This window comes from Bidens hawaiensis, unplaced genomic scaffold, assembly GCF_021521415.1.
Source record: "Bidens hawaiensis isolate Kalapana, Puna unplaced genomic scaffold, B.hawaiensis_p1.1 tig00018140_1, whole genome shotgun sequence".
Classification (NCBI taxonomy): Eukaryota; Viridiplantae; Streptophyta; class Magnoliopsida; order Asterales; family Asteraceae; genus Bidens; species Bidens hawaiensis.
In genome coordinates this window covers 364,920-392,292 of record NW_027492744.1, presented here as the reverse complement: position 1 = coordinate 392,292, position 27,373 = coordinate 364,920, and the positions used below count along the sequence as shown (strand labels likewise).

The 27,373-nt window shown below is 39.9% G+C and overlaps 1 protein-coding gene across 1 annotated transcript; it reads right to left on the bottom strand.

Moving 5' to 3' along the window:
- Nucleotides 1-3,605: 3,605 nt before the first annotated feature.
- Nucleotides 3,606-27,373, bottom strand: LOC143555537 (benzyl alcohol O-benzoyltransferase-like). The gene is made up of 3 exons (XM_077045074.1): nt 27,095-27,373; nt 25,484-26,382; nt 3,606-4,581 (listed from the first exon to the last, which is right to left on the bottom strand). Exons 1-3 carry the CDS (start codon nt 27,371-27,373, stop codon nt 3,606-3,608), a joined length of 2,154 nt encoding a protein of 717 aa, XP_076901189.1.

The following is a 27,373-nucleotide window of genomic DNA, read 5'->3' as shown; positions in this document are numbered from 1 at the left end:
TATGCCCAAAACCAATTTAAATATATTTGATAAAACTTTTTAAAAATAAATGTTTAATATTGAAATCTTCCATCCATGTACACCCTTCACCGTCCAAGTAGTTTTGTGCACGTCCAAGCGATAAGGCATCCTCGTCCTAATCTGAAACTCACACTAACATGCACACAAAGTCAGCTTGAGCTGAGTGAGTTCAAGTTTTAATAAATAACATCAATAATAATAATCATAATAGTCATTCCAAGGATTTTAAAATATAAAAGGGATACATCAGTTAGGCTATCATCATCAATAAATAATCATCCTTATATATATATATATATATACATACATATATATATATATATAAACATCTTTATAAGTACATCCATATATATATATATATATAACATCCAAGTAATAACATCAGGGTCGAGCAAACGTACAACCCAAACACGTAACATCTCATCCAACGTATGCAAACACAAAGTAGGCATACGTAACATCCGTAGTCGATAACGACTACTAACATCGCCAAATATTGGCCATACAATAATACATACATACATACGATAATATCATCTCAAGGCCTACCCTATACAAGTAAGCCCATCCAAAATAATTTTAAACAATTCATCAAGCAAAATCACTTAGGTGTGCATGCTAACCCAAAATCTTAAAAGAGTAAAAATGGGCATTATGAACTCACCTAACACACGACACGCATTCACCACGAGTTAGGTAACCCCTAAGAAATCCCAAAACTCAAAACACCTGTCGGTTTACATACAAACATTACAATCGACATCGATAGGACTCGTTTATCCTACGAGACGTTCTAACATGGTTCGAGTTACCTAAAGTCTCGATCTCATCAAAATCAATCATAACAGCCCCTGGGGCCTTACATTCACCAACACGACCCTTAGATACTCCCGGGAATAAAGGTTTCCCAATTTACCCCCGGAAGCACTAGGTGACGCTAACACACACGTTTAAGATTCGTTTAGGCCGTTAACATCCAACTCAGCCCTGTGTGGACCCAATATGATAAAATCACAGCCAACAAGTCCACATGACGCTACACGAGTCAAATGGGTCGGTAACTCGCAAGTACAACGCACCAACTATTCAATAAACTCAATTGCGAGTTGTACCGACCCGTTTGAGTAACCGACAACCAATTCAGCCCCATAACTTATAAAAATATTTCAACAGCCCGTACATCAAACCAAGTTCCCCCAAGCTGAATTGGTCGTTAATCACTTCAACCCTCGCGTTAAACGCATCAAACTACAATTCTAGTCAACCGAACACTAACAATCAAACTACAACTAGTTGACCAATCTGACGAACACCAATGAACATGATTTTTAAGTATGTTATACTAGACATACCTAGGAAGATTTTGGTGCAAAAACCTCAACCAAAACAGTCCCGAAACCGCTCAATTGGACAGCCACCCGGTTAACCTAAAACAAGTCGTTTATCGATCAATATGCGAAATATAAAGATCAATTAAGGTGTAAAAAACTTGGGGAATCGTAGAACTAACCTTCAATTGATGTTTTATGCTCACATCTTGGCTGGAGGGTGGGGCTGGAAGCTGCCGATCGGAACAATGAGGAAGGGTTTAGGGTTAGGTTTATGATATAAAAATTTTTCACATCTAGCCCTTCAAATTTTAGAGAATTAACATCTTGGTTGAAAAGTTAAATGTTTCTAACGTACCGGGATGACGAGAATGTTTTCGAGTAATGTCGGTTAAATCCCGAGAAATATACATACTTTACAAGCTTCGAATCCTTGAACCGAAAATTAACGGGCGTTACAAACGTATTCACGTCATAAAATATTTTCATACTATATAAAGGTTGGGGCGTATTCACCTTTTCTTATAATCAACATTTCTTGATGATATATTCCTGATCTTTATCTCGGACCTATAGTACGAGAATAATACTTCATAAATAATTTGATCTATAATCTAGCTTTAGACCTTTAGTCTATTTGCATTACCTCTACCTTGATATTTATTTCTTTTTATAAAACATTTATATGCTATGTTTCTTCTTCATGAAGAAACATGTATATCAAATTTCTTCTTTCATAAGAAATATCTTTATTTAAAATATAGAATACTATTTCATTTATAATCTTATCTTATGGAAGCTACATTTCTCTTATTTACATGATCAAGGTATAGACTATACCCCTGACTAGGGTCCAAGCCATATAAAATAAAATAATCGGGCAGAACCCCTACCTCGTAAGGCTTTCTTATACGAAACTCTAAAACTTCACGTGGGCAGTACTCTTACTTACGCGTACTTCCTGACAACTAACGCGTCGGAAATGTCGGGACGATGGCCTGGTTTTCGAGGTTATGTGAGCGTGATGTGATGGAGACTTCATCCCATGGCTGGCTATTTATAGGCAGAATCAGTGCATCTTCGTGTCACGCGAAGGAGTCTTCGCGTCGCGTGAAGGATAAACGTAGCCGCAATTGTTATTATATTCCTTCGCGTCGTGCGAAGCATACTTTGCGTCGCGCGAAGTTGACCAAAAGGTTTGCCGAGTCAACCCACTAGACCTGCCACGTGTCGACACGTGTCAGAACCGATTAAGGTTACTTCATAGCAACTTGGCGTCGCGCGAAGTTTTCTTGCCTGTTTTCTTCGCGTCGCGCAAAGGTGCTAAATTTTCATTTTCAGTCCTTGGTCTTTGGTAGCTCGTCATATCTCGATCTCTTTTCCACCGTTCAAAAAGCCATCAAAATGCCACATTATGCCCATCGCCCGAGTCCGTTTCCGTGTCCGGGTCCAAGTCTGTGTCCGTGTCCGAGTCCGAGTTCGTGTCCGTGTCCGTGTCCGTACTCATACGTGTCGGGTGTTTCGGACCCTCCGCTAGGACTAGTGAGAGTGGTTAGCCACATAAGAACATTATCATGGAAAACTCCTTCCTTATTAAGGGATTCCATTTTCCCACTTTCCATATGGGATGGAGTTCCCTTACTTATTTAACATAAAAATGCTTTCTTTTCTTATCTTACCTTTCCCATTACTTATCTCATGAGTATTTTTGGTTCTTTACCTTTATAAACTTGTCAAATTTGGACCGAAGTTTTGTGGGTGTTATATGAAACACCAGTCCATAATACTTTATGCTAAGTCTCTAATATGCTCCTTCTAAATTAGAGATTAACGATCGGTCGTTGTATATTTGAGTAATTTTTTATCATATATTTGGGATTGAAATCAGGCACCAGTAGGTTTTCACCAAAACCCTGTCTTTCCTACACACATTTGGGACATATATTTTGTCTCAAATAAGGTGTCAAAGAATTAGCGACTAATTATTAGTCTCCAACATTTGACACATAAAATCAGTCTCTGATATTATTAGTGATTGATAAATTAGTCCTAGATACTATGTATTCGAGACTGACATATCAGTCACAAATAATTTAGTCTCTAAATAATAATTTTTTTTATAGTGATTATTGACTTGTCATATGTCAGTCTTGATTAATTTTTTTTAGGCAATCTGTTTTGAAGTGGCCCATTTCTCCACATATAAAACATGCAACAGCTTTCTTTCTACAGTTGTCCTCAGAATGACTGACTTTATTATAAAAAGGTACATTTGACTAATTTACCGTTTTTGTTTTGTTTTTGACATTTTCCAAAATGTCGTTTACCACAATTCTCACAAGTTGGTCTTTTGAGTTTAAATGATTTCTCCTCCTTGATCTTCTTTATTTGTTTTACTGTTGCTGTTTCTTTCTTCTTTGCATTATTTTTCTCTTTGACTTTCGTATCTTTTGTCATATTATTGATCAAGTATTTGACCAATTCCATGGCCAAGGAGGTTGTTGGTGGCATATGGGATTTTACTACATCTCTTATTCCTTCGGGTAGCCTATATATGTATTGAATAACTTTGTTGTATTTTGAATCATTTAGACGTGGATTTGATTGGCAATATTCAAGGAACTTGTCATTATAGTCCTTAAGATTTGCGCCTTCCATATTGTGGCCTAGAAACTTGATTTGAATATGGTCGATTTCATGCATTTGGCAAAACTGGTGTAATACAAGTTCTTTGAATGCTTCCATTTGATATATGGTTTCTCTGCCCTTTAACATGATTAGATTGTTCCACCATTGTAGGGCTTCACCTTTAAATTTCAGAGATGCGTACTGAATCTTTTGAATCTCGGAACATCGACTTATGATAACAATGGTCTCGATCTTATCAAGCCATCGTAAAGATGGTATGACACCTTGGTCACCATAAAATTCTTTTGGTTCAAAGGTTTTGAATTCCTCGAAACTACAACCTTGGGTTACTGAATGGTCCTTGGAAATCTTGCTATTAATGTTGGAATTAGGAATGCTTTCATTATGACGAGAAGGATTTCGATATAGATGAGTTCTAACCGACTTATTTGGATGTATCTCTTCTTTCATTTCATCGATCGTGTTACGAATCATTTCTTTCATTTTGACTAGATACTGCTCAGGAATCTCCTGTGTTGGTTCTGTTATATTCCTGTTGCTTGAAGTTTCGTCATTGTTCTTTTGATTACTAGGATTCGACATTCTGTAAAATGGAATTGATTTAGTATGAAAGAAACTTCTATAATTGCGTGACACTGAAACAAATGGTGCAAATAAAAGAAGTCTATTTGTTTATGAAACGCTTTAATGATTCTGTCATGTTTCAAAAGGATTTCATTATGATTTTTTTTCTTTTCTCTGACCTCAATTAACTCTGTCTTGAGGTTATCTATTTTATATAAAGCACAATCCAAATGTTTGCTTCTTTGATTGAGAAATGATGTTAGGGTAATTGTGTAGATTCATATGTCTCATAATCATTTTCCAGATATAATGATGGTTGATGGGGTTCTTAAGAGGCATCGATAATTTTGTTGTCATATATTCTTGAAATGGTTATCTATTTTATATAAAGCACAATCCAAATGTTCGCTTCTTTGATCGAGAAATAATGTTAGGGTAATTGTATAGATTCATATGTCTCATAATCATTTTCCAAATATAATGATGGTTGACGGGGTTTTAAGAGGCATCGATAATTTTCTTGTCATATATTCTTGAAATGGCTAGTACATACTGTCACACCCCGACTAGCATAATGCGGAAGCGTAAAACGGGAATGTAACAGACACCTCTGGTATCAACACATTGTTTATAAAGAAACATTACAAACTAATTTATTACATTTCATTGTTCTATCATTGTTTTACAGTCTAGGTGATTCAAACAAAACTAGTTCGTTAACTATATGTTCTTACTACTAACGCTCTTGCTTCTATTCACATAGCATCAACCACACACCTCAGGCAAGTAACAGATCACCAAATCATTCCGATTTAGGTACACCTGAAAAGCAGTTTAAAACAGGTCAACTACTAGAGTTTGTGAGTTTCACGAGTTTCAAGAAAACAGTAATGAGTATTCACAAGTCAACACTTGTAATCATGAAATAAGTATGTATGTATGTAAATGATGTAATTATGCTAAGCTACAGTGACGCCTTGACTGTATGTGCTGCGTGTATCCATTTCCCACGCTCAATCAACCACTGTGGCCCCTTTCCACCCACAACATGCCCCAAGTAGCTATGTATAACACTACATAGCGTGTTGTATAATTATGGTCATGTGCAAACGGGGTAAAGTCTCAGCAATACATGCCGGCTCCGTTTGGGTTTGTCAAACCAATAGTACTATTCACAAGCCACCGGCTCGAAGTTAATCACTGTGTTAGTGGGGACTTTCGTGTGTTAGCACTTAGATAATTCACATCAATACATGTTTCAGGTATGTATATGTAATCAAACATGCTTTTCACCCCAAAAGTTCGTAAAACTGTTTAAAAAGTGGGGTCATGAAACTCATGGTTTAGTAGATAATTAGTACTGTATCAACTCGTGGTTTGTTCGGTCCGCTATTAGTAGTTCCTATAATCAATATTATAATAATATTAATATTTTAATATTATTATAATTTCAATACTAAACTGGGCTGTATAACTAATCTGAGTGTAGCTGGAATGCCCAGAAAGTGGCAATAGGCTTAGGTTGTGATGTTGTTCAATGTCTAATACTTAAAACTGAACTTGGCTCAGATTCCCGTTTTCCCGGCCGGGCCATGTTGTTCATTTACGCGTTCAGAAAATAGTTATGGGAAAATAAGCTTGGGTAAATGTGTTGGTTAATAAAATGATTAAGTTATAAAGAAGGATCACATACTGGGGTCCTGGATTAGCCACGGGGCCCGTTTCCATTTATTCAGTTTGATTTGAGAAGAAACGCGCACAATCCACCTGGATTGTCCAGGTTTCTCATAGAAAAGTTCGTTTTTACCTAATTAGTCCAAAGATATGATTTTTGATCACTCTTGGTGTCTTGACATTCCCGCAGATTCGTTAATCGCGAACTTGCCGGTTTTTATAGAAACTGAATTTGTTTAATATTCAAATTAGCATAATTAATTAACCGTTAATCATTAAATTATGAAAATTTAGCCACTTATCAATTAAAATATGTAGATTTTTATAAAAATATTTTTGGAATTATTTACTGATTTATTAATTTATAGAAATTCATTTTATCAGCTATATTTCGCTTGAAAATCGTCCGTTTACCCCAAACAATTTCCAAAAATTCCACAAAAATTCCTGAATACTCAAATCATGTCCCGAAACAACTTGTATCAATTCCAGAATGTAAAAAGGTCGTGAAATATTCTTTTTGGCCCAAATTCGGCTATAAAAATTCACACGAACGCAAATAAACAAAACACCTTTAAACTTTTCCAAATGATCCCAAAATTCATATGTTATCAAAATACATCATATCTGAGTTCCCATAAAATTTTCATAATTTTTGAAGAATTTTAACTGTTTTTCCCAAATAAACGTCCTAATTCGGTAATAAATTCGCCAAATATTTTCGGATGGTCGAAAAATTACCAAATTTGAAAAGGGACTCATTGACATGGTCCTTGATGTCCCTTAAAAATTTCAAGTCCTAAAAATATTCACATCGCAACCTTAACCTAAATAGCCCGTAAGCGAGTGTTTCGGCATTACCTTAGCGGGTTTGGCTCGTTTCCGACTTTCTAATCAAATTTTCAGGTTCTTGTGCTTCTATGCAAGCTAGATACAAGTCCTATATGTCACACCCCGACAAAGGCGAAAACGTCAAGGCGCGACATGATTGCTCATTGCACAATGACACTATAAAGTTAGAATATTTAAACAACTCAATTAAATCCATATCATCATAAATAACACAACAATTGTTCATACAAAATGCCAAATAGATAGATAAACAAATAACTTGTTCTTTTATTTCTAATATCCTAAAGCCAAGATAATAAGTTTCTTCAAGTAATCCAATCAAGCTAACATCAAACCTGTAACATTGTATAAAATAGAGTTTGTCAACACGAAGGTTGGTGAGCAATTTTCATAGTTTTGGACAATAAGTATATAGTATGAAATCCACAACTAGTATATGAAAACAATAAATAATAGCAACAATTTAGATAAATGAAACCGTCAATAAGAATACATTGACGACAATAATGAAATCGTCAATAAGAATACATTGACGACACCTTTCTATATGGGGATACCATATATACTCGGAATTAACGTATGATCATACTTTGATGAGGCTACCCGCCTTAGCATTCAAGAGGCTACCCGCCTTAGCATTCAAGAATTTGCAAATAATCATGTAAAGCATATAACACCAAATCGAGCATTTATTTAAGTAAACATATACAATACGTGTTGTGGTTTAAGACTCAAGTATAAATCATTTGAATTTGAATAAGTATGCAATGCCACCCCCAAAACGAAAGATGGAAAACGGGGGATGAAAAAGTACTCACATTAACAAGTAACTTGAAAGATAGTGTCGTGAATAATCGGAGAGATCGGTTTAACGAGCAAGACCTATATTAAACGGGTCTTGTGTTAGTAGGTAGTCTTGGAAGGGTTTAAAATAAAATACATGACAAATAAAGTAAATAAATAAAGTTTAGGATTTAAAATGTAAATATTTGAGAAATTAAAGAAACGAGTTTTGTAAAATAAGTTTACTCGAAACTGGGTCTCGGTATTCTATTCATTAGTTTTTGTCTTTTTTTACTCAACCTATGTTAAGTAATAATGTGGGTTAAAATGCGATATTGCAAAACCTTTGGTTATAAGAATACCAAAACGAGGTTTAAACGAGTGTTCGGGTTTGTCGATTCGAGACTTGATAATTGACCAAGCTCACAGTTAACTTCCCAAAATAATAAATGTTATGAGATAACTCAATAAAATCAAAATAGACTTAACCAAGTATGTAGTTCTATTGTGAAGAACCTTAACGTTCGTTAAGCGAGTATACGACCTTATCGCTTCGAACTTGTTATAAGATCAAGTTGGTTACCGACATGCCAAGTATGTTTAGAAATTAACTAAAATTGATTTAAAATATAATCTTGAAGAAAAATATGAGTTTTGGTGGCTAAAAACACACTTGTGTGTCTTAAGCGAGTGAACTCGGTTTAGTTCGGTTTTTGGTTCGGTCCTTGACTCGGAATAAGACCGAGGATGGTTACCACATACCCAATTACCATGTAACCTGTAAAATAACTTATAAATAATAATACTCAAGTTTTACATTCAAAAAGTTAACAATAAAGCTTTTAAACAAAAGTTCGGTTTTTGGTTCGGTCCTTGACTCGGAATAAGACGGAGGATGGTTACCACATACCCAATTACCATGGAACTTGTAAAATAACTTATAAATAATAATACTCAAGTTTTAAATTCAAAAAGTTAACAATAATGCTTTTAAACAAAAGTTCGGTTTTTGGTTCGGTTCTCAACTCGGGATGAAACCGAGGCTAGTCACCACATACCCAATACCATGGAACTTGACAAATATGAAAAATAAACTAAAATATGTAGAATTTAAGCAAGTATAACAAGTTATATGGTTAGATTTGTTAAATATATAAACAAGGACTACAAAGTCCTCCATGTAACATTGCCTTACTAGTCCGACATTTCAACCGGCCGAGACCGGAGAAATGAAAGACCGAAGGTAAACAAGGAGTGTATATTATATATATGTTGTAACATCAAGCTTTAAGTATTGAGAAGTTAGTTAAAATGAAAGATTAGCTTATGAAGAACAACCTTAGAATTCAAGAATTTGAGAGAGAAATGAAGAAATGAGCAAGCACAAATGAAGAAGATGGGTGTGTATATATAGGGTAAGTTGAATGGGTCTTTCATAAAGGGTGTTTCATGAAAATGGGTTGGTTATAGACCCAAGAAAGCACAAACTACAAATGGGTCCTTCAAGTCTCCATTTTGATAGTTTTAGTCCCTAGAGTTCGTTTTGAGCGTTTTCGGGGAATTTTAAGAACCGAAAAGGGTGTTTTTTTATCCAACAACTATAAAACAATATTTAACATACAATTCATCATTTTGATAATATCGAAAGGTTCGGGATACAAAACGGGTCGGGTTTACATTAATAATACAAGTATAAAATAACCCGAAATTGACAAATGTCACACTATATCACAAAACAAGAAGGTTTCATCAATAGAATAGCCCTTTAACTTAGGGTTTCAGCTAGTGCACAAAAACGAACTTTTGAACCGTAAAAACGCCGTTTCAACCCTTTAATCCGTGTTTATGGCCAAAAAAAACTATCAAAACAGGTTCCTTATCATGTGTATGATCAAAACATGTTTATGGACCATTTTTAGGATTTTTACATGGTCAGGAATGATTTTTAAGAATCAAGACATGTTTATATGTTGTTAAACGAGTTTAAACGAATCAAAAATCGATTAATCATAAGGTTTTTACCTAGTTTTCTTGCTGGTTTTGGCTGTAGAAGAAGAGTTCCAGAAGTTGTGTTTTAAAATATGTGTAAAAATATCTCAAATCTAGTTTATATGTGAAAGGAAAAAAAAAGGGGGTGGGGTGGCGGCTGCGATCGGAGGTTCATTGGCCCATTTTTGTAAAGATTCTGGCGAATTCAGGTATACCCTAGCCGGTATATACTATTTATGTGTTATTTAATAATGAATATATGAATTATAATGCGTTTATACGAGTATGTAAGATTCACTTTACGGATTATACTCGATTATACGGTTAATCGTATTGGAAATACGATTAGCCGATTAACGGTTATTGAAGCCCGAACGATCGGGGATTGCATTATAGACGAAATATATAATAATTAGTGATGTTTGCGAAGTATTAAAGCTTCGGGATGAGTGAATTAAAGCACAGAAAAAGGATCTTCGATTTAATGGTACGTCGGTACATTAAACGAAACCTTTAATACCAAACCGAGCAAGAGACGATCGATCAAGCCGAAAAAGATGCACAATTATTAATAATATGATGTTTTAAGTTAATAAATGTCATGGTTTAAGTTTTTAAATCGGTTTTATATAAATTTCATTTTTAAGCCGAAAAACGACCGTTTTAGCTTCGTTTTAAGCCGAATTAAACATTTAACCGAAAAATGAACTGAACCAGATTATCCAAAACATTATCCGGATTTCGAGAATCCAAATATGTGGTTAAAAATGGAAAGGTGGGTCCCACCCCACCTTCCCTTCACACCGATCGGACTCAAAAGTCCCATTCCCCTTATTATTTTCTTTTTTTATCTTCATCTCCTCTCCACTTTAAGATCCAAAATTCCAAAGTTTTAGCAAGAAAACCGAGGTAAAAGTCGTGTTATTTACGTGTTCATCTTCGTTTTTTGAGTTTCTTTGCGAGAAAATAAGGTTTCAAAGATGAAAACCGATTCTTGCATGATCAAGTGATGTATACGGGTTATACAAGGGATCTTGGTCCAAGAAAGGAGTTAAACGAACCAAAAACGAATTTTTACGGTTAAATCTTTGTTTTTAAGTCATAACCGAAACCATGAAAGAAATGGCTTGATTGTGGGTGTAACTTGCTTGGTGTGGTGTTATTGTGCTTGAAGGTGTTGTATCTAGTTGATAGCAAAGGCTAGAAATCGAAATCCTTGCGATTTGAAGCTAGAAACACAAGGTAGTTCGGTTTCTGTATGATGTTTGAGATTTGGACAGATTGTGATGTGTTTAGAGTTAGGTCATGAAATTTTACATAGGTGTTAGATATATGAAAATATGAGTTCTGTGAATTTTTGGTAATTTTTGGACAAAGGATGAATATTTGGTGAATTTAATGCTCGGTTTTGGCCAAAAATGGTGAAAAATAGTTAAATATCATGAAAAATTCTGGAAAATTTCAGATAAGCTTTTTACAACATGTAAAAGTCACACATAAAATTTTAGGTCCGTTGGAGAATTCTAAGTAGGCTTTTCGGTGAAACGAGTTCTAGGGTTTTCTAGCTCGGTTTTAGTGAAAATGGTATGTAAAAGAAGATTTTGGTTCTGGAAAAATTACAGGGGACTATGTGGATGTCAGGGGTCATCCAGGAAAAATTTGGGATTTTTCTAAGATCGTTTGGTATTTACGTCATATTTAGTGTTTTAATGGTGTTTAAAAATAGATAAATAAATTTTAAATATAAAAATTAATTCTGGAAATATTTTTATAAAATTCTCCGCTGTCAAAAAGTGTTTTGTGCAAAATTTCAAGATTCGGGATTAAACGGATAATTATTGGTGCAAAAACAAACTTTTAAAGCTTAAAACGCGTAAACCGGTAAAGTTCGCATAAGCGAGCTGACTGGTGTATAAAAACCCTAAAAATGAACTATTTTCATATAATTGAGTTAAACAAGTAAAAATAAATCATCCGAAAATAATTCGGATGATTTGGGTACCTTTTACCCGATTTAACAGTTTCCGGTACACTAGTGACGGAAACGGGTCCCGCGGCCAAACGGGGCGTCTAAACCGAGCTCTAAATTCACAACTATAATTAAATTATTAGTCAACAACTATTTTCGGGTCGTGTGTGACCAAACTCGTTTTTGAAACGTAAAAACGGATAACCGTGCTAGGCACGCAAAACGGGAAAAACGACTAATAGTAATTTTGACTAGTGAACTCTAGACGATATCACAATCTGAGTCCGGAGAAGTGTTTCTGGGTTAACACTACCCCCGGAACGAGTACAGTACGGGGTTAACAGGGTTCCCAGACGCACCGGCTAACACGGTTAAAGTTATATTAATAGTGATTGTATAGTAACGAACTTAGGGATCGTATTACAGATCAGGACTAGTAGCTGGCGTATTGTGTTACCTAATTAGTTGCGATAAGGTGAGTTTCACGAGCCCCTTTTCCTGAATTGTTTTTAAATATTTTCCCGGGGCGGAAAGCATGTTGTTACTAAAATGTTTAAGTACATACTGAACGCATGGATTTGCGTGTATTTATATATGGTTTATTGTACGGGAATCGTACGGAAATGTATTAAGATGGTAATTGTCTGAGTTACTAACATTGTAAGGCCCCGCAACACGAGTGATTAACTGAAACCCGGTAGAGTGTGGATAGTACTATTGGTCCGACAAACCCAACTGGTCCGGCATGGATTTGCTGATGTTTCCCAGCCAGTTGCACATGTCTATTTTGGGTGTTATATATACTTTGCTATGTAATGTTAGGCATAGCGGTTTGGGGCAGGTTCGTGGGCAGAGTATGCCACGGGGTTGTGTGTGATAGTCAGAGGTTTCACTTGTGGGCTCAACATAATTACATCGATAATATATGATTATTATAATGATTTGTCACTGTTTATTTAAATTAGTGAAACTCACCAACTATTCGTAGTTGACCCGTTTTCTTTACATGCTTTTTAGGTACCACCAAACTGGAATAATTGCTACATGCTTGACGATGCGTGCTTTTTGTGGAAGCTTGATGATCTTTATTTTGTATTAAATATGTTAATGTACTGTTGGTAAAACTTATGTGCTATCGCCTAGACGATAACTAAACTCGGAACAATGTAATATGGTGTAAATTAATGTAGTGGTGTTTTTTTTATAAGCAATGCTGTTGATATCAGATGTGTCTGTTGCATCCCGTTTACGTTTCCGCTGCGGTTACGGGGTGTTACAGAACTTGGTATCAGAGCCATTGGTTATAAAGAATTAGGATGTCTTTAAAAGATACCTAAAATATAACCAGTAGCTCAAGTATTATAGGATCTGAATATCAACTAATAATTTATAGTGACGAGATCTGGATGAACTTGGATGGACAAGTGAGTTATTATGGTCCGGAACATAATAACAGACTTGTCCGCACGAGGGAATTCAGGGGAAGTCACGGGGAACATTAATAGGTAAAATCGGCAACATATGTGTAAGTATATGATAATATTTTTATGTGACAAAGTTGTATAAGTATGTGTATATTAATCATGATTTACATTATGGAAGAAACTATATGTTTGCTAACTTGTGTACAGGAAGGGATGTCGAGATCAAGAAGTTTGTCAGTGGAGGAGGACCCGGAGGAGGTCAGTTCCGGAACTCCAGGAGCTTACGCCTAGCATCCAGCACTGAGCCTAGTGAGACTAGCCGTAGGAGTGCTAGCTTGTCCTCCCATGCTAGGGTTGCTAGATCCCCCACCCCACCTGTGACATCTGACCCGATCCGACCCGACCCAGGTACCCGTTTCTCTTACCCGATCTCTTTCTTTTATGATTTAATATTTATTTATACTTATATTTTACTTTTAATAATAATATATACTTTTCCTTCCCGCCTCTTTCTCTCTCTTTCTTTCCGCCGTCCCGTCCCTCTTCTTATCTCTCTCCGCCTTCTTTTCCCTCTTGTCGCCGTCCCGCCCTTAAGCCTTGTTTCCCTCTTTTTCTTCTAACTCTTTTGTTCCTTCCCGCCTAAGGTTGTCTGCGCAGCTCCACGCGCCAGACCCCTTACAAGGAATCCTGCGTTAAGACCATCTGTTCCAGCGATACGCGAGACGAACTCTTCTCGCGGCGCGCTAAGAATTGTAATTCTTCCCGCAGCGCGCTAAGGAATTGTAGTTCTTCTCGCAGCGCGCTAAGAATCGTAGTTCATCCCTCGACGCGCGAAGAATTATAGTTCTTCCCGCGGCGCGCTAGGAATTTTAGTTCCTCCCGCGGCGCGCTAAGAAATGTGATTCTTCCCGCGGCGCGCTTAGAAATGTAGTTCTTTTCGCGACGCGTTAAGGTTAGTTCTGTCTGCCTTCGCGCTCGCGCTCTCTTGACCTTCTGTGTCTGCCTTAGCGCCTTAGCCTTCTCGCGCTAAACCCTTTGAGTTTTCTTCTGTTTAATCTAGCATTTTGCTTTTGTGTTGTCTTATCTTTTGAGCTGTTGACCTAATCTGCTTTATGTCTGAAAAGTTACTTTCGGCGCAGCATGCGCACCAACCCCATTGGTTGACAGATAAAGTGACTGACATAATCTTTTGAGAATCTGCTTTTGCCATGCTTGACCAGTACCTTTTTCTGACCGCCCATGCCTTTTTACTGTTCCCTGACAGCTTTATCTTGCCTCTGCAGCTGCCATATCTTTCCATATCTTTTGCTTTTGGAATCTTTTACTTTTTGAGATCTTTTCCCCTTTTTCTAGGGATTGTGTTCCCTAGGGTTTTCCTATAAATAATAATAATATTTTCATAACACATCACACACAAACACTTAATCTCTCCTGTTCTCTTGCCCCTTGCTCTCTCTGCCGCCTCCCTCTCTGCCTCCGTCTTCCTCCCTGTTCTACCCTGCTTTTCCGGTAATATATTATATATAATAATTTACTTATTAATTATGCTAACTTATAATCAAGACTTAAAACCAATCGTTAAAACTATAATCTTTAATTATAGGTTAACTTGTGCTTGTTTAAAGTTGGTTCTTGCTTTATCTTACACCGCATCGTTTATCAAGTGAGTAATCTCGTACCTAATCCCTTTTTGCTTTTAATGTTTTGGGATGTTCATGTGTTCATACAAACTTAGAGTCTTAAACTTGTTTATGAACTTTAGTCGCGCAGTATCCCATGTGTTGAGGACGTAGACTTGGCTGTTTATTTGTATGTGTGGATCATTAACCGTCTTGTCGGTCTATTCCGCAGTTTTCATGGTACCATTAGATGAACACGGGAGAACTATCGTTTATGATTTTCTCTTTTGTTTACACATGCACAGTTTGTTTTGTTTGTGAGCTCAATTGTGAGCACTGGCAGTCTTATGAATCTTAGAGTTGGTCCCGATCAGATTACACCCTTGTTGAAAACCAGACATACACATGTTGCGCGCAGATTTATTGTTATCTATGTATTGTATTAAACTTGATTTCTCACCAACACGCAAGTGTTTGACGTTTTATTTTAACACATGTTCAGGTTTGCAGTAGCTGTTTTGGAGCTTGTGGACACGTAGGAAGTTTTCTTTATTTTTGACCTAGATTAAAATGTATCAAGACAAGTTATTGCTGTTCGAATATTATGATTTATAATATATTGATTTATGATGATTTATGTTATCTTATGTCTACTTTGCGCACGCGCGAATGAATGTATTTATTAAATATTGACACCCAATAGTGTCACGAGTAATGAAACAATATGTGGCGCCCCGATGTATAATCCGCCTTTGGTCGGGGTGTTACAGATTGGTATCAGAGCTCGTTGACTTTAGGATAGGTGGTTAGACGTAACGGCCTAGAATACCTAAGAGTCCCCTCTCGCGCATGAGAGAAATCTCATGTTTGCGCGCTTATTGTTAATTACTCGTTATTTATAAATATGCTCGCGCTTGCGCAGTATATGATTTTATGTCTTATTTCGCGATATTTCGATTTTTGTTGAATTTCGATTTTTATTGATTTTACTTACATATTCGTTTGTTGGGTTTGAAAATCCGAAAAGTCATGGTGATACATGAATAGTTGAATTTCAATTTCCATTTACGATTATGTTATGAGGTTGGAGACTTGAAAAGTCATGGTGATACATGAATTGTCAACCTCTAATACTCATTTTCTTGTGTATTTTATATTGAAGATTGAAAAGTCATGGTGATACATGAATCGTCAATCTCCAATACTCGTTTGCTCGTATATTTTAAATTGGGAATTCGGAAAGTCATGGTGATACATGAATTGTCGATTCTTGATTCGAATTTGTTACCTTTATTAAGTCTGCATTTAGGGTCATTTATTTTACTTTAACTTTTGACAGTAACTGACTCCGCGAAACCAAGCTTTATAAGATTAAAACTTTGCGCTAAAACCAAGATATTAACTAAAATTAAAACTTTTATAGAATGCCTCCGCTATCTCGCCGATTTCAGAGAAGAGAAGCCTCGCGCATGCGTAGACAGCAACGTTCCCAGGAAATGGCCGCCGCGATAGCCCAAGCCTTGAGCCAAAACAATACCTCCAGTTATAACATTAAGTCCTTTAACGCGGGTAACCCTCCAAAGTTCACAGGTCTTGAAGGAGCCACCGTGATGCTCCAGTGGCTTGAGAAAATAGAAAACACTTTCCTCCATACCCAATGCCCCTCAGACAGACGAACCCTGTATGCTTCCAGTGTCCTGGAATCTAGAGCGCTTACATGGTGGAATGGAGTAGCTCATGCGCGTGGCGCAGAGGCTGCTTCTAGCATGACATGGGAGGAATTCAAGGAAATTCTGACGCGAGAATTCTGCCCTCCCAACGAAATTAAGCGCCTAGAGGAGGAATTTTGGAATCTTAAGCAATACAGCGGTGAAGCGCGCGAGTACGCGACGCGCTTCCATGAACTAAGCCTGCTTGTCCCTCACCTTGTTACCCCTTCCCGCCGAGCCATAGAGAAATTCCTTGGGGGTCTCCCCATGGAAATTCAAGATTCTGTATGGGCCAGAAACCCAGTAACCCTCTCTGACGCCATCGAGTTGGCCGATGTGCTCAGCGACAACCATGTCAGAGCAGGAACCCTGTTCCTGCGGGGAACAGAAAAGACCAAACCCACCAAGACTGTCCCTGAACCAACAGAAACCAAACCTGAACCCTCAAACCGTAACAACCTCAAGCGCAGGCGCAAGGCCTATGCGCTTACCAACCCGCCCATTGTCCAGCAACCCATTTACCAACCTCCAGTTTATGCGCCTAACCCTCTGTCAACCTACCCAACACCTCCTGTAGTCCACAACTATGCCTTAACCAATCCAGCACTCCCTGCCCCGCCAACTAAGAAACCTTACACAGGAAACCACCCCTTTTGCCCAACCTGTAGATTTCACCACCCAACCCAAACCCCGTGTCGACTTTGTACCCGATGTGGCCGTACTGGTCACCTTGCAGAAAACTGTAGAGTCCTTCTCGCCAACCCAATTGCGCCAACACCACCAGTCTACCCGCAGAACCCACAACCAACCTACCAAAACCCACGACCCAGATCGTGCTTTAACTGCGGTGATCCCAGTCATTTCCGGAACGCGTGCCCGAGACTACAAGTGCAAATCACACAAGCGAATCCGGTGAACCAGATTTCGAACCAAGTGACGCGTGGACGAGCTTTTAACATAACCGCGCACCAAGCGCAAGCGAATAATGACGTAGTTAATGGTACATTTTTGCTTAACGGATTTTATGCTTCTGTACTTTTTGATACTGGCGCCGATCGAAGTTTTATCTCTCGCGCCTTCGAGCAGAAGCTTGCGCGACCGCGCAGCGATTTAAAAGAAAATTTTTCAGTTGAATTGGCTAACGGTGAAACTGTTTTAATTAACTCTGTGATTAAAGATTGCACGCTTAACCTTAACGAAAACGATTTTCTGATTGACCTCATCCCTATGCCTCTTGGAAGCTTTGATGTTATCATTGGTATGGACTGGCTTACGCATAATCGCGCCGAAGTTATTTGCGCCAAGAAGATGATTCGCATACCTCGAGAAAATGGTGCTCTTCGCATCTACGGCGAAAAACCCTCCCGCGGTCTTAAACTTATGTCTTGCGCCGAAGCCCGAAGACTCATGCGGAAGAAGTGTATTGCATTCCTAGCCCATGTGGTTAAACCTGCTGAAGAGAAGAAGCTTCGCGATATCCCTGTTGTGCGTGATTTCCCTGAAGTTTTTCCTGATGATCTTCCTGGTATCCCTCCCGCTCGTGAAGTCGAGTTCCGTATTGATCTTGTCCCTGGTGCTTCCCCCGTGGCTAAATCTCCTTATCGTCTTGCACCCGCTGAGATGCAAGAATTGGCCAGCCAACTTCAAGAGTTGACTGCTAAAGGATTCATTCGCCCTAGCTCTTCGCCCTGGGGTGCTCCGGTGTTGTTCGTTAAAAAGAAAGATGGATCGTTCCGCATGTGTATTGATTACCGCGAGTTGAACAAACTCACCATTAAAAACCGGTATCCCTTACCGCGTATTGACGACCTCTTTGATCAACTCCAAGGTGCCTCTTGTTTCTCGAAGATTGATCTCCGCTCTGGCTATCACCAGTTGCGCATCCGCGATGAAGATGTTCCGAAGACTGCTTTTCGAACTCGTTATGGCCATTTTGAATTCTTGGTCATGTCCTTCGGTTTAACCAACGCACCCGCCGTTTTCATGGATCTAATGAATCGGGTGTGTAGGCCCTTCCTGGATAAATTCGTGATTGTGTTTATCGATGATGTTCTGGTGTATTCTAAGACCAAGGCCGAGCACGAGCAACATCTTCGGTTGGTGTTGCAAAAGCTTAGAGTTGAGCAACTCTATGCTAAGCTTTCCAAGTGTGAATTCTGGTCTGATGAAGTACAGTTTCTTGGTCAGGTTGTAAACAAGATGGGTATTCATGTCGACCCATCCAAGATTGAAGCAATCAAGAACTGGATCACGCCATCCTCTCCTTCCGAGATCCGTTCCTTTCTGGGCTTAGCTGGTTACTACCGGCGATTTATTTCGAACTTCTCAAAGATCGCTTTGCCTTTAACAGCTCTAACGCACAAAGGTAAACCGTATATTTGGGGCTCGAAGCAAGAAGAAGCCTTTCTAACGCTCAAGCGTTTGTTGTGTGAAGCTCCTGTTCTTGCGCTACCTGAGGGTAATGATGATTTTGTCGTGTATTGCGATGCATCCAACCAAGGTCTCGGTTGTGTTCTTATGCAACGAGGCAAGGTTATCGCTTACGCATCAAGGCAACTTAAGGTTCATGAAAAGAATTATACAACTCACGACCTCGAGCTTGGTGCAGTTGTTTTTGCCTTGAAGATCTGGAGACACTACCTTTATGGTACTAAGTGTATCCTCTACACTGACCATAAAAGCCTTCAGCATATCTTTGATCAAAAGGAACTTAACATGAGACAACGCCGATGGAACGAACTCATCAGCGATTACGATTGTGAGATCCGGTATCATCCTGGTAAGGCTAATGTGGTAGCCGATGCGCTCAGCCGAAAACCCTGCCAGCTTAACTGTATCTTGCCGCGCACCCAGCTTCACTTCGCGCCGATTCAAAGCAACCTTGAATCGCGTATTCGTGACGCGCAGCGCGCATCCATCAGTAATGGTAACCTTCGCGCCGAGTTAGCGTGTGGCGCGGAAGCGCACTTTGTCCCTAATCTGAGTGGAATTCTCTGCTATCTCAATCGCATCTGGATTCCCTTTGATGAGAATCTTCGAGCTGATATCCTGAGTGAAGCGCACAAATCTCGGTATTCTATTCATCCTGGCGCTGATAAGATGTACAAGGATTTGCGCATTACTTATTGGTGGCCCGGTATGAAGAAGGATATTGCTGTGTTCGTAGCTAGATGTCTGACTTGTTCTAAAGTAAAAGCTGAACACCAACGCCCCTCTGGTTTGCTCGAACAACCAGAAATTCCTACGTGGAAATGGGAATGTGTAGCAATGGACTTTATTACCAAGTTACCTTTGACAGCAAGCAAACATGATAGCATTTGGGTAATAGTGGATCGTTTGACTAAGTCTGCTCACTTTCTACCCATTCGTGAAAACTACCGTGTTGAGCAACTCGCGCAGCTTTATGTCAAGGAAATTGTCTGCCGCCATGGTACTCCTTTGAGCATCATATCCGATCGCGATGGCCGTTTTATATCTCGCTTTTGGAAATCTCTCCAATCTGCGCTAGGAACTCGCTTGGACATGAGTACGGCATATCATCCCCAGACTGACGGTCAGTCTGAGCGAACTATTCAAACTCTTGAGGATATGCTCCGATCTTGTGTTCTTGATTTTGGAGGTAATTGGGATTCACACCTGCCTTTGATTGAGTTCTCTTATAATAACAGCTATCATTCCAGTATCGGTATGGCCCCATTTGAAGCACTTTACGGTCGTAAGTGCCGCTCCCCGATTTGTTGGAGCGAAGTGGGTGAAACTCAAATCACAGGACCCGAACTTGTTCAAGAGACAACCAATAAAATCGCCAAGATCCGTGATCATCTGCTGACTGCCAGAAGCCGACAGAAGAGTTACGCAGATCGTAGGCGAAAGCCTCTCGAATTTCAAGTTGGTGATCTTGTTCTCCTCAAAGTGTCGCCCTGGAAAGGTGTTGTCCGCTTTGGGAAGAAGGGTAAGCTTGCTCCTCGATATGTTGGACCATTTAAGATTCTCGCGCGTGTGGGAAAAGTTGCCTACAGACTTGACCTGCCGCCCGCGCTCAGTAATGTGCATCCAACGTTCCATGTATCCAATCTCAAGAAGTGTTTAGCTGACGAGAACCTTCACATTCCACTTGATGAAGTTCAAGTTGATGAAACTATGCATTTCGTTGAGAAGCCTGTTGAGATTATGGATCGCGAGGTAAAGCAAACCAAGCGCAGTCGTATCCCTATCGTGAAAGTTCGTTGGGAGTCCAAGCGCGGAGCCGAGTTTACATGGGAAAGGGAAGATCAAATGAAGATCAAGTACCCGCACCTGTTCTCTGCGCAACCTACTTCGAGATAAATTTCGGGACGAAATTTCTTAAAGTAGGGGAGACTGTGACATCTGACCCGATCCGACCCGACCCAGGTACCCGTTTCTCTTACCCGATCTCTTTCTTTTATGATTTAATATTTATTTATACTTATATTTTACTTTTAATAATAATATATACTTTTCCTTCCCGCCTCTTTCTCTCTCTTTCTTTCCGCCGTCCCGTCCCTCTTCTTATCTCTCTCCGCCTTCTTTTCCCTCTTGTCGCCGTCCCGCCCTTAAGCCTTGTTTCCCTCTTTTTCTTCTAACTCTTTTGTTCCTTCCCGCCTAAGGTTGTCTGCGCAGCTCAACGCGCCAGACCCCTTACAAGGAATCCTGCGTGAAGACCATCTGTTCCAGCGATACGCGAGACGAACTCTTCTCGCGGCGCGCTAAGAATTGTAATTCTTCCCGCAGCGCGCTAAGGAATTGTAGTTCTTCTCGCAGCGCGCTAAGAATCGTAGTTCATCCCTCGACGCGCGAAGAATTATAGTTCTTCCCGCGGCGCGCTAGGAATTTTAGTTCCTCCCGCGGCGCGCTTAGAAATGTAGTTCTTTCCGCGACGCGTTAAGGTTAGTTCTGTCTGCCTTCGCGCTCGCGCTCTCTTGACCTTCTGTGTCTGCCTTAGCGCCTTAGCCTTCTCGCGCTAAACCCTTTGAGTTTTCTTCTGTTTAATCTAGCCTTTTGCTTTTGTGTTGTCTTATCTTTTGAGCTGTTGACCTAATCTGCTTTATGTCTGAAAAGTTACTTTCGGCGCAGCATGCGCACCAACCCCATTGGTTGACAGATAAAGTGACTGACATAATCTTTTGAGAATCTGCTTTTGCCATGCTTGACCAGTACCTTTTTCTGACCGCCCATGCCTTTTTACTGTTCCCTGACAGCTTTATCTTGCCTCTGCAGCTGCCATATCTTTCCATATCTTTTGCTTTTGGAATCTTTTACTTTTTGAGATCTTTTCCCCTTTTTCTAGGGATTGTGTTCCCTAGGGTTTTCCTATAAATAATAATAATATTTTCATAACACATCACACACAAACACTTAATCTCTCCTGTTCTCTTGCCCCTTGCTCTCTCTGCCGCCTCCCTCTCTGCCTCCGTCTTCCTCCCTGTTCTACCCTGCTTTTCCGGTAATATATTATATATAATAATTTACTTATTAATTATGCTAACTTATAATCAAGACTTAAAACCAATCGTTAAAACTATAATCTTTAATTATAGGTTAACTTGTGCTTGTTTAAAGTTGGTTCTTGCTTTATCTTACACCGCATCGTTTATCAAGTGAGTAATCTCGTACCTAATCCCTTTTTGCTTTTAATGTTTTGGGATGTTCATGTGTTCATACAAACTTAGAGTCTTAAACTTGTTTATGAACTTTAGTCGCAGTATCCCATGTGTTGAGGACGTAGACTTGGCTGTTTATTTGTATGTGTGGATCATTAACCGTCTTGTCGGTCTATTCCGCAGTTTTCATGGTACCATTAGATGAACACGGGAGAACTATCGTTTATGATTTTCTCTTTTGTTTACACATGCACAGTTTGTTTTGTTTGTGAGCTCAATTGTGAGCACTGGCAGTCTTATGAATCTTAGAGTTGGTCCCGATCAGATTACACCCTTGTTGAAAACCAGACATACACATGTTGCGCGCAGATTTATTGTTATCTATGTATTGTATTAAACTTGATTTCTCACCAACACGCAAGTGTTTGACGTTTTATTTTAACACATGTTCAGGTTTGCAGTAGCTGTTTTGGAGCTTGTGGACACGTAGGAAGTTTTCTTTATTTTTGACCTAGATTAAAATGTATCAAGACAAGTTATTGCTGTTCGAATATTATGATTTATAATATATTGATTTATGATGATTTATGTTATCTTATGTCTACTTTGCGCACGCGCGAATGAATGTATTTATTAAATATTGACACCCAATAGTGTCACGAGTAATGAAACAATATGTGGCGCCCCGATGTATAATCCGCCTTTGGTCGGGGTGTTACACCACCCGCACCACAGGTCACCCCTACCCCTCCCAGACCCGGTCCCCGCCTCACGGCGCGGATCAGTGTCCCTTATGTCCCACCTACCTCTACCCCACCCAGACCCACTTACCAGAGGGGCGAGTCCTCCCGCCTCCAGCTTGAGCCTGTGCCTCCACCCGTGTGGGGTACCCCTAGGCTGGAGAGGGATGAGCGTCCCTCCTCCGAGGCTGCATGGCTCCGAGTGCTCCACGAGCAGGTGGTTAAGCACACCATCGCCTTGACGGTGGGTATCCAGAGGAGGAATCACTTGGCGGACTGCGTACTGGACAGCCAGTACGCGATTGGCCAGCTGAGGAGGGAGGGCGCATACTCCCAGTGGATGATTGACAGGATGGAGGCGCGGATTCGGGGATTGATGGCGGTGTTGGTGGTGATGGTGGCGGTGTTGGTGGTGATGGTGGCAGTGTTGGTGTGGTTGGTATACCACCATGTTTAGTCATGTTAGGATAGTAGTAGTTAGGGTCCACTTTTTGATACTCTGTGTAAGCAGTTAGTGGCGATGCTAACATAGAGTGAATCTTGGGTAGTTATAGTACAACCACTAGCCCATAGGGGGTCTTTTTTTTGGGAATATCATTGTAGATACTTTTGGTGTATCATTCAAGCACTGACCCATAGCGGGTTATGTCGAAATGATGCCGATGTAGGACCGATGTATGAAAACTTGATCTATGGGCTGATGTTTATGAAATGTGTACTGATGCTTATGTAATATGTACTAATGTTTATTAATGAATGGAATATGTGTTGTGTATTGAGACTGGAAATTGTATTAATTATATGTATTTTCTTAATGTTGTGTAGAATGGCATCAAAACGGTCAGCTCAAATGTCAGAAGGGGATGTGAGTCGTCTGATTGCTCGGCAGTTAGAGGCGGCGATACCGGATATAGTATCGCGCATCGCTGCCAGTATTAATAATACGACCAATCCAGGCCCTGCGAGCAATCAAACGACCACCAATAATGATGGGGAACAAAATGTTAATCCTCCACAGAACGATAACCCGATTCCGAGTAATGACGTACCGCCTAGGGTGGTCGTTACAGACAGTAATGGTCCTATACCTAGTGTAGAAACGAACCGCACTGAGCCGACTCCTGCAGCAAAGGGGTGTTCAATCAAAGATTTTATGTTGTGCAAGCCCCTAGAATTTAGCGGGTCGGAGGGACCAAATGGGTTGGTTAAGTGGATTGAGAAATTAGAGGCCGTTGTGAACATCAGCAACTGCCCTAAGGATTACGTTGTTAAGTATGCTACCTGCACGTTCACGGACCATGCCTTGACATGGTGGAACACAATAGTGCAAACTCGCGGTCAGGCAGCGACAAACCGCATGACCTGGGCAGAGCTCAAGGCCCTTGTACTAGAACATTTCTGTCCGAAAAACGAACTGCAGAAATTAGAAAACGAATTGTGGAACCTGGAGATGCAGGGGGCAGACCACTTGGGTTATACGAACCGATTTAATGAGTTGTCACGATTGGTTCCATGGTTGGTCACCCCAGAGTCAAAGAGGGTTGAGCGTTATATATGGGGACTAACTCCAATAGTAAGGAGTATAGTCAACTCTGGGGGACACAAGACGTTTGAGGGTGCGGTGACGCAAGCTGGTATCGTCACATACGATTTCGTGAGGAGTGGGTCACTGAAGGTGGCAGGAGAGTTTGCTGGGGGAAAGCGAGGTACGTATGATAATAGGATCCAGGAGAAGCAGCAAAATAAACGTGCTAGGCCCGCTGCCCAGAACTACGCCATGACTAGTTCAGGCGGAAGGCAGGAATCGCAGAAAGGGACGTTCCCTAAGTGTGGGAAATGCGGTTACCATCATGGTGGCGTGTGCAAGGAGGTAGTGTGCCACTGGTGTGGCAGGAATGGGCACTACGCACCGAGTTGTAGGAGGAACCTGAACAATCTGAACCGACAACCGCAACCTATCCGTGCGCAGCCATTTAGGACCCAACCAGCCCGACAACAATACCCACAAGGCAACCAAATGATGACCACCAGCCTGCTTGCTTTGAATGCGGCAGCACAGATCACTTCAAGAGAGACTGTCCGAAACTGAACCAGGGAGGAAATGGGAGACAAACAGTGGGTCAGGCATCGTCGTCCAATCCGGCGAGAGGCCGAGCTTTTGTGATGGGGGCGAACGAAGCACGCCACGACCCCAGCGTAGTGACAGGTACATACCTCGTCTCTGATCATTACGCTTCTGTATTATTTGATACGGGTGCCGATAAAAGTTTTGTCTCCGTTAAGTTCCTATCGATAGCAAACCTTCTGATTAGTGAACCCATAGAACCTTATACCGTAGAAGTCGCTAACGGTAAAACCATGATAGTTAATCAGATAGTTCGGAATTGCCCTTTTATTCTGAACGATCAATCCTTCCTGATTGACTTATTACCGGTAGAATTAGGTAGTTTTGACGTGATAGTTGGAATGGATTGGTTAGCACGTAACAAAGTCGAAATAAACTGTGAAAAGAAAATCGTCAAGATCCGGGTGTCGGATGACGAAGAGGTGTTAGTGCAAGGAGAGAAGTCAAGCACAATGATCATTGTCAAGATTGGCAAAGCAATCATCACAACGATTCCAGATTCCCCATTATCATTTTTAGAAGGCAAGTAGACACTAAAGACTCCGGGGATATCTTCATCATCATAAGGCCACCCAGCATAGAGTGCTTCACCCCAACCAAAGTTAACTTTGTTCCATCCAGCTTTAGAGAGATCTGACACTATGTAACTGGAACGAAGTTTTAAAGACGGCCATCCTTTGACAACCATTAGGTCCATTGCTGACCTTACATACTCTTCAGAAATCCTAGACTTGCCCATCATTACAAGCTCTATTGCATTACCAATTGGTTTATTGCATAGATCTCCGGCTTTTGAAACCACGCCTGGTATGGCGATACAATTTCCATAATACCCTACAGGGATTGGGGGACTGAACCTCCCATGCGCATTGGCAAAGAAAGTTAGGTGGACATCTTGTTCTGGATCTAGTTGTTGCGCAATTGTACGACAACGCCAAAGAGAAACTGTTAACAACTCAAAGGTGGTGCACGCTTTAAGATTTTCCGGAACAAACCTACGAAGGGCTGCCATCTCAGTAGGACCGAAGAAAAATGTTTTGTCGGCCATTTCATCCGTCACGATTGGGTAGTTGCTTTCAGCATTAGCCATATCATTATACTCAGGATGAGGAAATGTGATAGATGGTGGTTCCCTGGCAGAAAATAACTCCCTTTGCCACAAAGGCGATATTGATGGCACAGCTTCCCCCCGAGCCATTTCTGCCAATGCCATTAGAAATTGTGCAACTCCTGTTCCGTCGCATAGGGTATGGTAGGTTTGTGAAGTAAAGATAAAAGCTCCACATAATAGACGTGTCACCTGACAATAAAGTTTATTATATGTTAGATTTTGTGTCCGTAAATATGTTTTACAATTTTTGTGATTAATAGAACAACAATGAGAAAGAAATAGGATACGTTTGATAGTTTAAATAACCTTTAAGTTAAATCATTTTTAAATATATTTTTATGTACGCATTATGTGAGTGTGGCCAATGTTAACAACAATCATGTCTTATCATTTATTATCTCAACCTTGGAAGACTATCTCTATCCGTACAGTTTAATTAAAAATACATATTTATCTCCAATTTTTTTGTTTACTTATTAAAAACCTTTCACATCCAACCATCTATCTCTATCTTAGCATCTTTATTTTATTCATAAATACTTATTTTACTATTTTTTCCTTTTTACTCTCACAACAAAACCGGTCTCATGTATGATCGGATATTTGACCTGATAGAGGTTGAACCTGCTTCGGGTATGATTTATTTTAGGAACCAAAACCTAGTTTGTACCTACAGGTCGGGCGGGAGCGGGTCGAGTCCAAAACCAGATTTCTTCTCACCTCTATATAAAAAAATATTCATATATAATTTAAAAAATATTCATATATAATTTGAGGTCAAACAAAATTAAAAGTTACCAATTATAGTTTAGCATATATAGTAATAATTAATTTCATTTTGGTGAAACTAAAACAATCATTAACCAATCATTAAATATTAAAACTTGTAAGTGTGTAAGTACGTTTAAGGTATCACCTGAATGTATATCAACGGAGAGTTAACAATGTCCTTAGAGGTCGGAACATCACAAAAGAACCCTTTCACGCAAGGAGGATATGGTGGGTGAAGCGTCTTCCCGAACTGCTCCAATGTAACATCTGCCTCCGCCTCGATAAACACCACACCCTCCCCAGTGCAGTCCACCATCAGCTTCTTTCCCGAACCTTCTACTACCCGACCAGCAAGCGGGTAATAGAACACTAGCAACTTAGCCAAAGCATCCCTAATCACGCTTGCAGGGTTTGTGTCTCCCAT